At 44.4% G+C, this 15,799-nt stretch overlaps 2 protein-coding genes across 2 annotated transcripts in view; both read right to left on the bottom strand.

Annotated features, from left to right (window-relative positions):
• Positions 1-1,612, bottom strand: part of arhgap36 (Rho GTPase activating protein 36) — an 83,006-nt gene extending 81,394 nt beyond the window's left edge. Inside the window, exon 1 of the mRNA XM_065021802.1 lies at positions 1,223-1,612. Within this exon, the coding sequence (XP_064877874.1) occupies positions 1,223-1,270 (48 nt within the window). The 5' untranslated portion in view covers positions 1,271-1,612. The remainder of the gene's footprint in view (positions 1-1,222) is intronic.
• An 8,451-nt stretch (positions 1,613-10,063) lies between these two features.
• nhsl2 (NHS-like 2) overlaps positions 10,064-15,799 on the bottom strand; it is a 150,213-nt gene continuing 144,477 nt past the window's right edge. Inside the window, 6 exon segments of the mRNA XM_065021801.1 lie at positions 10,064-12,445; positions 12,975-13,119; positions 13,417-13,684; positions 13,899-14,374; positions 14,377-14,412; positions 14,415-15,042. Coding sequence (XP_064877873.1) covers positions 12,106-12,445; positions 12,975-13,119; positions 13,417-13,684; positions 13,899-14,374; positions 14,377-14,412; positions 14,415-15,042 — 1,893 coding nt within the window. The 3' untranslated portion in view covers positions 10,064-12,105.

The raw sequence follows: 15,799 nt of genomic DNA, 5'->3' as shown, positions 1-15,799 counted from the left end.
TAGTTTGGCAAGTCGGTTAGGACATTACTTTGTGCATGACAGAAATAATTTTTCCAACAAGTGTTAACAGGCAGATTATTTCACATAATTCATCATTCACTTATAATTCACTGTATCACAATTCCAGTTGGTCAGAAGTTTACATGCACTACGTTGACTGTGCCTTTAAACAGCTTGGGAAATTCCAGAAAATGATGTCATGGCTTTAGAAGCTTCTGATAGGCTGATTGACATCATTTGAGTCAATTGGAGATGTACCTGTGGATGTATTTCAAGGCCTACCTTCAAACTCAGTGCCTCTTTGCTTGACATCATGGGAAAATCAAAAGAAATCAGCCAAGACCGCAGAATATAAATTGTAGACCTCCACAACTCTGGTTCATGATGACCATTGTTATGTTTGGAAGAAAAGGGGGGAGGCTTGCAAGCCGAAGAACACCATCCCAACCGTGAAGCACGGGGGAGGCAGCATCATGTTGTGGGGGTGCTTTGCTGCAGGAGGGACTGGTGCACTTCACAAAATAGATGGCTTCATGAGGGAGGAAAATGATGTGGGTACATTGAAGCAACATCTCAAGACATCAGTCAGCAAGTTAAAGCTTGGTCGAAAATGCGTCTAACTGATCTAAGACAGGGAATTTTTACTAGGATTAAATGTCAGGAATTGTGAAAAACTGAGTTTAGATGTATTTGGCTAAGGTGTATGTAAACTTCCGACTTCAACTGTATATACTTTAAATACATTAACCTTAATGTAAAAGTACTAGTTACTGTATATTTCACTGTATTGATATAGTAATATAAAACCCCTTGTCCTACTTCTATAAACACACAAACACAAGCTGCAAAAGCGGTTTTCTCCTTTCAATATTACTGTAACATGGCGGTTAGCACTAATGCACAATGTAAGAATGACGGTGAGAAGTTCAGTCATTCACAATTGCCAGCAATATAGTGATATTGTTCCAAAGGTCGACTAAAGTGACCCTGAAGTTTATTGAGCTCAATTGAGCGAAGAGCCATAAGGAAACGAGACCAAAGGGAACATGATCAAGGTGCGCTGAATGAAGTGTACTGAGTAAGGAGGACAAACATAGCCTTATTCCAAATGGCACCTTATTCTCTATGTAGTGTACTACTTTTGGTTGAAGGTGTGGCACGCACACACACACACAGAAACACATACATGTGCATGCACCCGCACGCACACACACAGACTTACCACGTAGTAGAACTGCATGCCCTGCCGCACAGGCTGCTCCATCTGCATCACTGAAGAAGATATTCCATCAGTGACTAAAAACTCTTTTTTTTCTTCTCCTCAGAGAGGGGACCGAGGTGTGCCTCCTTGACTCTCTTCTCTTTAGCGCTCCTCTCTTTCCTCTCCTCTCCTTCTCTCAATGCTTAGATAGTAACTGTTGATGTGTAGAGTTGTCCATCAGTCAAGAGGCTTGAGCCCAGTACGAGGTTGTTGTTGTGTGGTCCCCCCCCCTCTCTCTTTCTCTCTCTCTCTCTCTCTCTCTCTCTCTCTCTCTCTCTCACACACACACGCCCCCTCTCTCTCTCTCTCTCTCTCTCTCTCTCTCTCTCTCTCTCTCTCTCACACACTCCCTCTCTCTCTCTCTCTCTCTCTCTCTCTCTCTCTCTCACACACACACACTCCCTCCCTCTCTCACACACACACACTCTCTCTCTCTCTCTCTCTCTCTCTCTCTCTCTCTCTCTCTCTCACACACACACACACACACTCCCTCCCTCTCTCTCTTTCTCTCTCTCTCTCTCTCTCTCACACACACACACACACTCTCTCTCTCTCTCTCTCTCTCACACACACACTCCCTCTCTCTCTCTCTCTCTCTCTCTCTCTCTCACACACACACACACACGCCCTCTCTCTCTCTCTCTCTCTCTCTCTCTCTCTCACACACACACTCCCTCTCTCTCTCTCTCTCTCTCTCTCTCTCTCTCTCTCTCTCTCACACACACACACACTCCCTCCCTCTCTCTTTCTCTCTCTCTCTCTCTCTCTCACACACACACACACTCCCTCCCTCCCTCTCTCTCTCTCTCTCTCTCTCTCTCTCTCTCTCTCTCTCTCTCTCTCACACACACACACACTCCCTCCTCTCTCTTTCTCTCTCTCTCTCTCACACACACACACACTCCCTCCCTCCCTCTCTCTCTCTCTCTCTCTCTCTCTCTCTCTCTCTCTCACACACTCCCTCTCTCTCTCTCTCTCTCTCTCTCTCTCACACACACACACACACTCCCTCCCTCTCTCTCTCTCTCTCTCTCTCTCTCTCTCTCTCTCTCTCTCTCTCACACACACTCCCTCTCTCTCTTTCTCTCTCCTGCTTCTCTCTATCTCTCTGAAGATAGCGCTCAGTTCTTCCTGTGCCGGCTGCTGTTGTGGCCGCTGGATGTGTGTGTGAGAGAGAAAGAGTGTGTGTGTATGTGTGTTCTGTGACAGATAACGCACTGTGCGCTCTTTGCTGTCAGAAACAGGAAACGTGGAGTTTGGCAGTTTAGCCTGGGGCGTGCGTTCTTGTCAGTCTGTCCTACTGTCCATATGTGTGTGTATCTGTGTGTGTGTCTGTGTGTGCTTGCATGCGTGCGTGAGTGAGTGAGACGGAGTTGGTAATCACTTTTAGCCTACTGAACCCTGATAAATAGTAACACACACACACACGGATCAACTTCCGACCTGCGTAACCTCAGGTAATCTATAATGTTTTGTAATTTGTATGTTATACCATATTTTTACACACTGGCACACATACAGTGAGGCAAAAAAAAGTATTTAGTCAGCCACCAATTGTGCAAGTTCTCCCACTTAAAAAGATGAGAGAGGCCTGTCATTTTCATCATAGGTACACTTCAACTATGACAGACAAAATGAGGAGGGAAAAATCCGGAAAATCACATTGTAGGATTTTTAATGAATTTATTTGCAAATTATGGTGGAAAATAAGTATTTGGTCAATAACAAAAGTTTATCTCAATACTTTGTTATATACCCTTTGTTGGCAATGACAGAGGTCAAACGTTTTCTGTAAGTCTTCACAAGGTTTTCACACACTGTTGCTGGTATTTTGGCCCATTCCTCCATGCAGATCTCCTCTAGAGCAGTGATGTTTTGGGTCTGTTGCTGCGCAACACGGACTTTCAACTCCCTCCAAAGATATTCTATGGGGTTGCGATCTGGAGACTGGCTAGGCCACTCCAGGACCTTGAAATGCTTCTTACGAAGCCACTCCTTCATTGCCCGGGCGGTGTGTTTGGGACCATTGTCATGCTGAAAGACCCAGCCATGTTTCATCTTCAATGCCCTTGCTGATGGAAGTAGGTTTTCACTCAAAATCTCACGATACATGGCCCCATTCATTCTTTCCTTTACACGGATCAGTCGTCCTGGTCCCTTTGCAGAAAAACAGCCCCAAAGCATGATGTTTCCACCCCCATGCTTCACAGTAGGTATGGTGTTCTTTGGATGCAACTCAGCATTCTTTGTCCTCCAAACACGACGAGTTGAGTTTTTACCAAAAAGTTATATTTTGGTTTAATCTGACCATATGACATTCTCCCAATCTTCTTCTGGATCATCCAAATGCCTTCTAGCAAACTTCCGACGGGCCTGGACATGTACTGGCTTAAACAGGGGGACACGTCTGGCACTGCAGGATTTGAGTCCCTGGCGGCGTAGTGTGTTACTGATGGTAGGCTTTGTTACTTTGGTCCCAGCTCTCTGCAGGTCATTCACTAGGTTCCCCCTTGTGGTTCTGGGATTTTTGCTCACCGTTCTTGTGATCATTTTGACCCCACGGGGTGAGATCTTGCGTGGAGCCCCAGATCGAGGGAGATTATCAGTGGTTTTGTATGTCTTCCATTTCCTAATAATTGCTCCCACAGTTGATTTCTTCAAACCAAGCTGCTTACCTATTGCAGATTCAGTCTTCCCAGCCTGGTGCAGGCCTACAATTTTGGTTCTGGTGTCCTTTGACAGCTTGGCCATAGTGGAGTTTGAAGTGTGACTGTTTGAGGTTGTGGACAGGTGTCTTTTATACTGATAACAAGTTCAAACAGGTGCCATTAATACAGGTAACGAGTGGAGGACAGAGGAGCCTCTTAAAAAAGAAGTTACAGGTCTGTGAGAGCCAGAAATCTTGCTTGTTTGTAGGTGACCAAATACTTATTTTCCACCATAATTGGTAAATAAATTCATTAAAAATCCTACAATGTGATTTTCTGGATTTTTTTCCCTCATTTTGTCTGTCATAGTTCAAGTGTACCTATTTTTGCATATCCTATTCCTTGGAAAGTGAGGTCATGGCCAGGGTCTGCCATTCAATAGCGAGGATTGAGGATTCGGTTACTGGACCAACGCTCTAACCACTAGGCTACCTGCCGGTATGGTCATGTATAACATATATTTTTTTATTTTGACTGAGAACACTTTCATTATACAACATTCCAACTGCTGCCAATTCCATGGAATTTGAATTCTAGGATCAGGACTGCATCAATGAAAGCGTAGTAACTTTTAGATCCAGTGAGATGTCATTGAGTGATATTTCCACTAGGTGGCAACAGACTCCAGTAGGTTCTTACAGCGAGGGCCATAGTGCTCAGATGCATGTATGTCCCAAACGGTACCATTTTCCCTATGTGGTGCACTACTTTTGACCTGAGCCCATAGGATTCTGGTCAAAAGTAGTGCACTATGTAGGGAATAGGGTGCCATTTGGGATGAACTTGATTTTAATAATGAGCTGTCTCTGTGGAACTCAGTTTATTAAAGAAATACCCTCCCTCTAGTTATACATTTAAATCTGAGCGAAACGCAGACTACCACCACTAACACAGTCTGAAATACAGGCACACTACCACCACTACACAGTCTGAAATACAGGCACACTATCAGGCTGCTGAGGGGAGGGTGAATCATAGTACTGCCTGGAATGGAGTCAATGGTCGTCCCCTCAGCAGCCTCCACTGGTGCAAAGTCTGAAATACAGGCACACTCCCACCACTACACAAGACTACACAGTCTGAAATAAAAAGACACACTACCAACACAACAATACTACACAGTTTGAAATACAGGCACACTCCCACTACTACACAAGACTACACAGTCTGAAATAAAAAGACACACTACCACCACAACAAGACTACAGTTTGAAATACAGGCACACTCCCACCACTACACAAGACTACACAGTCTGAAATACAGGCACACTACCAACACAACAATACTACACAGTTTGAAATACAGACTACCACCACTACACAAGTCTGAAATAGAGGCACACTACCACCACAGCAGAAGACTACACTGTTTGAAATACAGACTACCACCACTACACACGTCTGAAATACAGGCACACTACCACCACAGCAGAAGACTACACTGTTTGAAATACAGACTACCACCACTACACAAGTCTGAAATACAGGCACACTACCACCACAGCAGAAGACTACACTCTTTGAAATACAGACTACCACCACTACACAAGTCTGAAATACAGGCACACTACCACCACAGTAGAAGACTACACTGTTTGAAATACAGACTTCCACCGCTACACAAGACTACACCGTCTGAGGCAGACTCTGCTCACTACAGAGGTAAGAAAACATAGCTACCGTTTAATTAAACATGGCAAGGAATCTACGAATGTAAATGATATATTTAATGTATGAATACATTGGATGTAGGAAAAACTACAATGAAACCTAGGCTATATATTTATTGATATATGGATAACTTCTCTAGTCCATCATCTTGAGACTGGAGAGGTTTAACTACACAGTCTGAAGCAGACTGGAGAGGTTTAACTACACAGTCTGAAGCAGACTAGAGAGGTTTAACTACACAGTCTGAAGCAGACTGGAGAGGTTTAACTACACAGTCTGAAGCAGACTGGAGAGGTTTAACTACACAGTCTGAAGCAGACTGGAGAGGTTTAACTACACAGTCTGAAGCAGACTGGAGAGGTATAACTACACAGTCTGAAGCAGAATGGAGAGGTTTAACTACACAGTCTGAAGCAGACTGGAGAGGTTTAACTACACAGTCTGAAGCAGACTGGAGAGGTATAACTACACAGTCTGAAGCAGACTGGAGAGGTTTAACTACACAGTCTGAAGCAGACTGGAGAGGTTTAACTACACAGTCTGAAACAGACTGGAGAAGAAAGTGAACACACCCAAACACAGAAGGTTTATATGAATGTAAATAGTATATGTGAATATATTATAATATATATTAATTGTTGCTCAGTTTTTGGTGATTGAAAAAGGCAAAACGCTAATGAAATCAAAACAGTTCTCAAGTTATGACTTTTCATTTGTCTTGTACTGATCATAGATTTTATTTTGCTATCACCAGCAATGTTCTTTCATTCAGGAAACACAGATATAATAACAGGGTCGTTTGTATCCTCTAGGAACTAAATTAATCAAACGACTGAAATGAGGAGGGACTAACCTGAACTTGTTCAATAAGAGACATTCATTTCCATGGCAAAAACATTTTGCAACCGTTTTGCCATGGTGGGCACTAATGAATACACCCCAAGTCAGAAAAAATTCAATAGACAAAATCAGTGTTAAGCAAGAAAAATAATTTATTTGAATGATATAATAATTTGAATCACATTGGCAAGACATACATAGCTGCATGTGTTCAAACCAACAGCTACATAAACCACACTGCTGGATCTGAAAACTGAGGTTGTTGATAATTATCATAATAATAATCATATATGCAGTAGAGTTTTAAATATGTCCTTCCAATGAGAAATAACAAAAATAGAATAATTCCAAGAACTCTCTCTCTCTCTCTTTATTTGAGTAGCCTAACCCAACAAACTTCATCTTGTTTCATGGGTGTTTTTGTGTGTGTCTTTTAACTTAATAAAACTTTATTATTGTCCTGGTCCTATACATACAGAGAGTACTGTGAGCAGTTTAACTGCTGTACAACTAATTATCGGTTATAGTCATTATACTTAGGGACAGGAGTTTTTCCTGACCACATGACCTGACCGGGAAACATTCTGGGCCAAGAGTTATATGCTATTTGTTTCTCATAGCCTATAACTAGGACCCTGAGTTTTTCCTGCATTGGTTAGGTAATGTGGTGAGGGAAAATTATGGGGCTAGATTTCTGTAAGAATGTTGTTGGGGGGAAAAAAGTACATATTTTGACAGAAAAATAACTCCTGTCCCTAATCATCCTATCATCTCTATATTTAATCTGAATAAGGGTAGTCTAATGGTACTTACATTGTATATACAGATTAACACTTCAACATAGCTCAAAAGGGTGCGATCAAATCTCATATGATACCCTTTCAAGTGTTAGACCAGAGTAGTGCACTAGATAGGGAGTAGGATGTGATTTGAGACAAAGGCTAAGATTAATATGTCTGTTTGTTTGTTTGTTAGCGTCATGACAACCAGATGGTTGTTAACAGCTTGTCGTGCTGCTGTTAGATGTCAATGCAGAAACAAGATAAAAAACACAAACCGACTAAAGGACATATTTTTCTGTCATCCCTCCTCCCCCTCTCTCTTCTTCTCCCCCTCTCTCTTCTTCTCCCCCTCTCTCTTCTTCTCCCCCTCTCTCTTCTTCTCTCCCTCTCTCTTCTTCTCCCCCTCTCTCTTCTTCTCTCCTCTCTCTTCTTCTCCCCCTCTCTCTTCTTCTCTCCCTCTCTCTTCTTCTCCCCCTCTCTCTTCCTCTTCTTCTCTCCCTCTCTCTTCTTCTCCCCCTCTCTCTTCTTCTCTCCCTCTCTCTCTTCTCTCCCTCTCTTTTCTTCTCTCCCTCTCTCTTCTTCTCTCCCTCTCTCTAGACTTTTATTGTTCTGTGGGGAGTTTGGGGAAAGCTTTAAGAGCTGTCCTTATCACAGAAAGAAAGACAGAAAGAAAGAATGAAAGAGAGAGCGAAAGAGAGAAAGAAATAAATAAGGAAAGAAAGAAGGAAAGAATTAAATAAAGAAAGAAGGAAAGAAAAGAAATCGATGGACAGAACTTGTATTAACCCAACTGTGATCCCCTCTTTCAGAGGAGTGATATATCCACTCGTGAAATGTTACCCACCTTCTCTCCCTCGCCCCCCTATCCTCATACCTCTTTCTCTTCTGCTCCCATACTCTGTAATACTCTACCACATTCCTAGACATGGTTGATTGGAGTTTGGAACCCACTATAATAAATCACTGTATGTGCCAACTGTAGGCTACTGAACAAATCTGTATTTCTGTGTGTGTGTGTGTGTGTGTGTGTGTGTGTGTGTGTGTGTGTGTGTGTGTGTGTGTGTGTGTAGCACTGCGCAACCATTTCTGTGGCTAGAGCTGGAATCTGCAACTGGATTGAGAGTTACAGTATTTAGTGAGTATTTAGCCTTGGTGTGTGAAAATGTGTTTCTGCCTCATCCTCGGTCTTGGGCTAGGTCATCTATCTATTGCTTACATTTGTTTCAACTCTTTCTCTCTCCCTCTTTCTCTCTATCGTTGTACCTGTGTTTTATGAACAATATAAGGGTACAGCCAAGAGTAGTAATAGTAGGAATAGTGACGACCACTACTGTAACAGCCATAGTATATGACAGTAGTAACCATATTATACAGTATTACCGTAATAACCACAGTATATGACTGTAGTAACCATATTATACAGTATTACGGTAATAACCACAGTATATGACTGTAGTAACCATAGTATACAGCATTACCTTTAGTACCCATAATAACTACAGTACTTCAGAACAGAAAGAGTAACAACTCTGCATACCTCAAAGGGAGTGTAATATCAAGGTAGCTGAAAACCATAGAATATAACCAGTAGAATGGGCATAGAACCTCTGACCATAGGAATTTGACATTATGGCCCCATTGACATAAATAGGGGTGTCCATTCTAGTAATTATATTTCTATGTAGAAAACACAGAAGGTTAAACATCACGCCAGACTACAAGGCAAACTAACACTGAGTTTTGTCATAGTTATTTTTTTGTTATGTAGTTCCATTCACTAAATATTTAAAACAAGCGTCACTTGACTATTTATTAATAACGTGTTCATTTACATAGATTTTTTCTCTCTCAATCTTTTCATTGTCTTTATAAGTTGTCGTCGTTGTTGTTCTGGTTTCCTGAATGACCGATATAACAAAAAGAGCATCCAGATATCTGGAATCGTTGCGTCTCCGTGTTGTTGCCGGAGGGACAGAGCAGTAGTCTTACAGGGTGTGCTCCCTCTCTTCATCCACAGGGGGGCGCTGTAGCTTAATAGCACCAGGGTTTGCACAGCCCCAATGTAATGGTTCTGGAAAAGTGTGGTGAAAGGAGGATGGGTTAAGATCCGTGTTCACAGTCTGAGCGGGTCCAGAAGTCCACTATCCTTTCCTTTTAAGTACACATCCAGACATTCATACGCACTGTCCCTTTTCCATCCGTCTCTTGTGTGTTCTTTCACACAATCCACCCTCCTGTTTTCCTTGTAATATGGATGGTTGGTTTGGTCTGGATATAGGGACAGATGCAGAAGGATAAAAAAAATAAAAAAACATTTGTATTTTTGACAGAGAGGGTTGGATCGAAAGATGAAGTTGAACATAGCACTCTTGAACACGATATCAACGCGGCGTCCTTTTCTTTCCTTTCATTGACATTCAGGCTGTGTCGTCTGTGAGCGTGAAGCTCAGATGCACAGAAAGAATGGGAGGGGCACGGAGGGAGGGATGAGGGGAGGATGAAGAAATGAGAAGAGGAGGGGGCTACTCCATGGGCAGAGAGAGAGAGAGAGACAGATGGAGCATGTGTTCCTGCCAGGAAGGAGGACGAGAGGAGAGGGAGAGTGGACGAGAAGAGAGGGAGAGTGGACGAGAAGAGAGGGAGAGTGGACGAGAAGAGAGGGAGAGTGGACGAGAAGAGAGGGAGAGTGGACGAGAAGAGAGGGAGAGTGGACGAGAAGAGAGGGAGAGTGGACGAGAAGAGGGGGAGAGTGGACGAGAAGAGGGGGAGAGAGTGGACGAGAATAGAGGGAGAGTGGAGAGTGGACGAGAAGAGTGGACGAGAAGAGAGGGAGAGTGGACGAGAAGAGAGGGAGAGTGGACGAGAAGAGAGGGAGAGACAGATGGAGCATGTGTTCCTGCCAGGAAGGAGGACGAGAGGAAAAGGCTGCGGCATCACCCCTGCACAAAACGGACAGTATGAGAAAAGAACATGTGGAGAGGGCAAAAAGAAGAGGGTGATGCATTTTTCAATATGGCCGATGGATGGTTAGCTGTTTTCCTGGACTGTCTCGGTTTGTTTTGTGATGGTTGTTAGAAAAGTGGGTTCTAATCACAGTTCCGGAATCCACTCAGGCCCAGAATCCTCTCTCAGTTCCAAAACGTCACGGAAAACTCCAAAGACTACAGCCACATGATTCAGACCACTTAATCCTCTCCTTAGGGCGGATAAATGAAGCCCTTGTCCCCCACACACACACACACACACACACACACACACACACACACACACACACACACACACACACACACACACACACACACACACACACACACGTCTCCACTGGTCTGTTTATGGCAGTCCTTTGGTCCTAACAGAAACCAGTCTAAACCCTGTTAAATAAACCCAACCCTGTATCATACTCTCTGTTAAGAAAGATCCACAGGGTTCAATTCTGTGCCCTCCATCTTTCACACCTCCCTTGCTGTGTTTGGTTATCATTTCCTGTATACACACACACACACACACACACACACACACACACACGCACGCAAGTACACACACACTCTGACGGCAGTGCGGGGAGATCCGTGGGTAAGGGTTCGTGGGATTGTGTTCCATAGCGTCGCTCCTTCAGTTCAGTTGGTTTGATCCTGTTGTGTGCTGTGAGGTGTATCACATAGTAGCCTACTACTGTTAGTACTACAGTAGTACTATTACTGTTAGTACTACTGTAGTACTATTACTGTTAGTACTATTGTAGTACTACTACTACTACTGTTAGTACTACTGTAGTACTATTGCTGTTAGTACTACTGTAGTACTATTACTGTTAGTACTACTGTAGTACTACTACTACTACTGTTAGTACTACTGTAGTACTATTGTACTACTACTGTTAGTACTACTGTAGTACTTCTGTCCTACTACTGTTAGTACTATTGTTAGTACTACTGTAGTACTATTGTACTACTACTGTTAGAACTAGTGTAGTACTATTATACTACTACTGTTAGTAGTACTACTATACACTGTGGCTCTCCATAGTCTGTTAGAACAGTTCAAGCGGATTTTTTCAGTTTATATGGTATGTATGTATATCTTTGTACATTTATATGGCCTTCTATCGCGTATGAAAAAAGAGAAACATAAACAAACGAATAACAGGGAGGACACAGGCGTTGTTGTTTTCCTCGTTGTTGTAAACTACCTCGGTAGGCAGTCGCCAAAGTGCTTTGATTCAAACATAAAGGGTCGGGGCTTGGTACCATGTCCAACTGTCAATCTTTCCGTGGAATGTTTTCGATTTAAACCGTTGTAGTTTTGTTGTTGTTGTTGTTGTTGTTGCACGAGGGACAGAAAATACGACACACACACTCACCCCATGTCTTCAAAAGACTAGTGTGGCATCTGTCGCCATCAAGCACAGGCCTGCAATGTACCCAGGTCTATTATCCAATCAAACGTTCCCTAGTATAGTCTCTCTCTCGTTTAAAAAAAATAGTGTGTTGAAGCATGACATTAACAATCCTAATGTTCTCCTTTAGACTGAAGGAGACCTCCAAAAATAATACCCCTTAATGATGGAACGGACGGCGTGATAAACAGAACTCCTTTGATGACCATTGTGACCAACCATTGGCCAGTTAATAAACGTTCGTGAAAGGTCAATCAGTGGTTGAGTGGTCTGGTTGGACGTTCCTTTCTTCCATCAATAGTCCGATCGAAAAGTCTATAACTAGATTCAAACTACTTTCTCGGGAGATAAGAGAGAAAGAGAGAGAGAGAGAGAGAGAGAGAGAGAGAGAGAGAGAGAGAGAGAGAGAGAGAGAGAGGATGACCTGGGACAAGTGATTTAAAACTCTCATTGGTCCTGAGGCATTCTGGTTCCATTATTCCCGGTGGTCATATCCCCTCCTCCGTCCGCCGAGGTGGAGAATTCTGTGACGCGTCGTGCGAGGGGGTTTGTGCTCTTGAGGAGTTCCATAGCAGAGACTCTGGCCCCTCCCGTGCTGGACTTGCTGCCCTTCTTTTGGAGCAGGGCCATGAAGTTGTCATTCCGCGAGGTGGAGCGCGGGGTCGAGCCCAGGGTCAGGGTTCGGAGGTCACCACCACTGGTGCTGTGCTTCACCGGGGAGACCAGACTCTGGCGGCTGCCGAACGAGTCCCCTGGTTCCTTACGGCCCAGGACTTTCCTTTTTGACCTGTAGGGAGGAGAGAAGAGAAGAAAAGAGGAGAGATGTTAAACGCATTAGAATATATATATTTTTTATAAATATGTGTGTGAGTTAGCGTAACTGTCCTTGGTGGAGTGTGTGTGTTTGCGCCGTTTGTTTTTACTTTCCTTGTGGGAAACAGAAGTCCTGACCTGGATAGTAAAACAAGTAACATTCGGACCAGTGGGACATTTCGCCGGTCCCCACAAGGAAAAAGGCTTTTCAGGCTTAGCGGTTAGGTTTAGTGTTAGAATTAGGGTTATATTTATATTTAGGGCTAAGTTTAGTTTTAGGGTGAGGGTTAAGGTTAGGTTAAGGGAGAAAAACATTGTTTTAAATGGGAATGAATTGTTTGGTCCCCATAAGGACAGTAAAACCAATGTGTGTGTGTGTGTGTGTGTGTGTGTGTGTGTGTGTGTGTGTGTGTGTGTGTGTGTGTGTGTGTGTGTGTGTGTGTGAGTGTGAGTGTGTGTGTGTATGTGTGTGCGCGAGCGTGTGTGCGTGTCTATTGGCATACCTGTGTATTTTGGTGAACAGGTCCTCTGTGGTGTGTGTGGTAGGTGTGTGTCCTCTGACATCATCATCCATTTCCTCTGTGATGTGGAGTTCCGTCTTGTCACTAACGACCGAACTGCTCTCCTCAACACTCTCCGCATCATCACCTGGAAACAATATGATTGGTCAGTTACTCTCTGACGACGGACCAATGAAAACAAGAAACATTTCTATCAATGGATATCAATCAATAAATGAAGAAAACAATTAACAATGACCAATCAAAACAATATTGGTAGTTATGGTTTTTCATTTGCGATGGTAACCACTTACATTTCAACTACGATTGAAGTGAAACCGGAAAGGAAGTTGTGCACTGTAACACTTTCACCCCTGACAGGATCTGAATTCCAGCTAAATTGATTTTCACTTATTCATTTCCCATCATAACATTGTAAACATACTTCTGCCTGTCTCTGTAATGCTGAGCCTCCCCTCCACGTCTGTAAAAGAAGAGTCCTGTAATGAAGACTCCATGGAGCTTTCCTCATCCGTCCCTATTCCCAGGTAATTTTCCTGGTTTTCCTCTTTCCCGGGAATCTCTTCTGGTGGGAACGCTCCAACGGGAGAGCGGAGGGCGGCAGGGCAGTCTGTCTGTGTTCCCTGTCTGTCGGTGGTACCGTTGGAGGGAAGAAGCAGGACGTTGGGCTTCTTTGGAACCGGAGGAGGAACCTTGGGGAGCGATTTGTTATTAGTGGTGTACATGATAACCAAAGGACAATGTGCCATGTAGCAAGTAAATACATGCAGACAATATACTGTATATGTTTATGAGAAAGAGAGAGAGAGAAAGAGAGAGAGAGAGAGAGAGAGAGAGAATTGACTGACTGACCACAGAACCAAAAAAAAGGCATTCATTGAACCCTAACCCATTCAGCTGGCCTACCTTGGGTTTCTTCTTGTCCAATTCAGCCAGACAGGATATGGTCATCCTGCTAGGTAGAGACTTGCTCTTATCCTGAGTCTCTAGCACTTCCTGGTTACTGCAGGGAGAGGGGAGTGACCCTCCATCCTCAGGCCCAAGACGGAGCTCCAAGTCAGGGTTGAACTCCGGCTCCATAGAGGGGTCCTCCAGGAGGGGCTGGGGCAGGGGGAGAGGAGGCAGATCGTACAGGGACCGGGTTTGGGGGAAGGAGGAAACATCGTAGAGGCTCTGGGGGTAGTGGAGGGGGAAGGTTTGGGGATGTTCCTGGGGTCTAAAGGGGCTGGTGGGGGTGTGAGGGAAGGCTTTCTTCAGCTTGGGCTTCCTACCTACCACCATGTAGATGCTGGGGTTAGGCATGGGCCGGGGAGGGTCAACAGGGGAGGCAGGGGGAGTCGGAAGCAACGGGGAGGAGGAAGGGGACTTGAGGAGGATGTTGAGGGGCGTTTGGGTAATGGGGGCTTGAAGGCCACAGGGGTTTGGGTCTGGGGGCAACGAGGGGGCCGGGGATGCAACCGGGGGTGACAGGAGGGGGGGAAAGGTCGCGACCCTGCTCCTCCTCAATGATGTCATTAGAGGCTCCATCAAGGCAGTCCTCCAGGTCAGTACGGGAGACAGAACGCAGGCGGATGTTCCGGAGCTCGTTCGTGGTCACCACTGGGAGAGTTGATTGGCTGCCAGCACTCAGTTTACCGGGCTTAGTGGCGGTGGACGTATCAGAATGGCGCCGGCTGGCCTTCTGTTTTGGTTTGATGGAGGACAAATCCAGATGAGCGTTAACTGGCATCTCGAAGGACAGCCTCGATCGGGCGGCAGGGTCCCGTGGTGATGTAGCTGGCAACGAAGACTTCCTCTCTGGGATTTTGGGGCGCATCTTACACCCCAATGTGCAGGCGGGCCCTGTTGGTGTTCCTACCACCTGGTTGGAGGGGGTGATGGGTGTCGGAGTTTCTGACTGGCTAGAGTAGCCGCTGGAGGGGGACATGAGTCCTGGTGGCTTGAAGGGAGAGGAAGCTTTGGTCGACTCTGCCTCAATGGAGAGCAGGGAGGGGGAGGTGGCTCTGGAGGTGGAGGGAGAGTCCAGGAGAGACTCGGAGCTGCCCCGAACCTTAGATTCAATTAAATGTGATTCGATTAAATGTATTAGACATGAATGGTTAAAAACATGACAATCATCTTCCTGGTCGCACATCAGAAAAAAATCCTACATTAAACCAGGGCTGCCCAACCCTCTTTCTAGAGATCTAGTGTCCAGTAGGTTTTCAGTCCACTTATTAGCTGCTCACCAAGGCCTTAACTAGATGAGTCAGGTACCTAGTTTGGTTAGGGTTGGACTGAAAACCTACAGGACTGTAGGAAGAGGTTTGGGCAACGCTGCATGACACAATATAGACCAGGCCTGGGTAATTATTTTCCATGGAGGGCCACAGACGAATATGTCGGGCCAGAATCATATTACAGGATTATACATCATGTGTATGACTGTGTTGACAAATATATCTACACTGTAAAATCACGACCAGATGTGCTACTTATTGTACTTTTTTTAACATGCACAGAAATAAACCACATCCATGTTCTCCTTTCGGTAGGCATTTTCATTATTAAACACGCAATGAACTACACAGAGGGAAAAGTACACTGTGCATTCAGCACCACGGACAGAACTCTTGTTAACAGGTATGCACAAAAACACAAGAAAGAGAGAGAGCTCAACATTACATTTAAACTACTCAATCAGTGTGAGGAATGAAGTTAAGTACTTCAAAATCATACAATGTGATTTTCTGGATTTTTGAAGTGTTGAAGTGTACCTATGATAACAATTACAGACCTCTACATGCTTTGTAAGTAGGAAAACCTGC

Source organism: Oncorhynchus nerka, linkage group LG8 (genome assembly GCF_034236695.1).
Source record: "Oncorhynchus nerka isolate Pitt River linkage group LG8, Oner_Uvic_2.0, whole genome shotgun sequence".
Lineage (NCBI taxonomy): Eukaryota > Metazoa > Chordata > Actinopteri > Salmoniformes > Salmonidae > Oncorhynchus > Oncorhynchus nerka.
The sequence above is the reverse complement of the archived record's forward strand: the minus strand, read 5'-3'. Positions and strand labels throughout refer to the sequence as shown.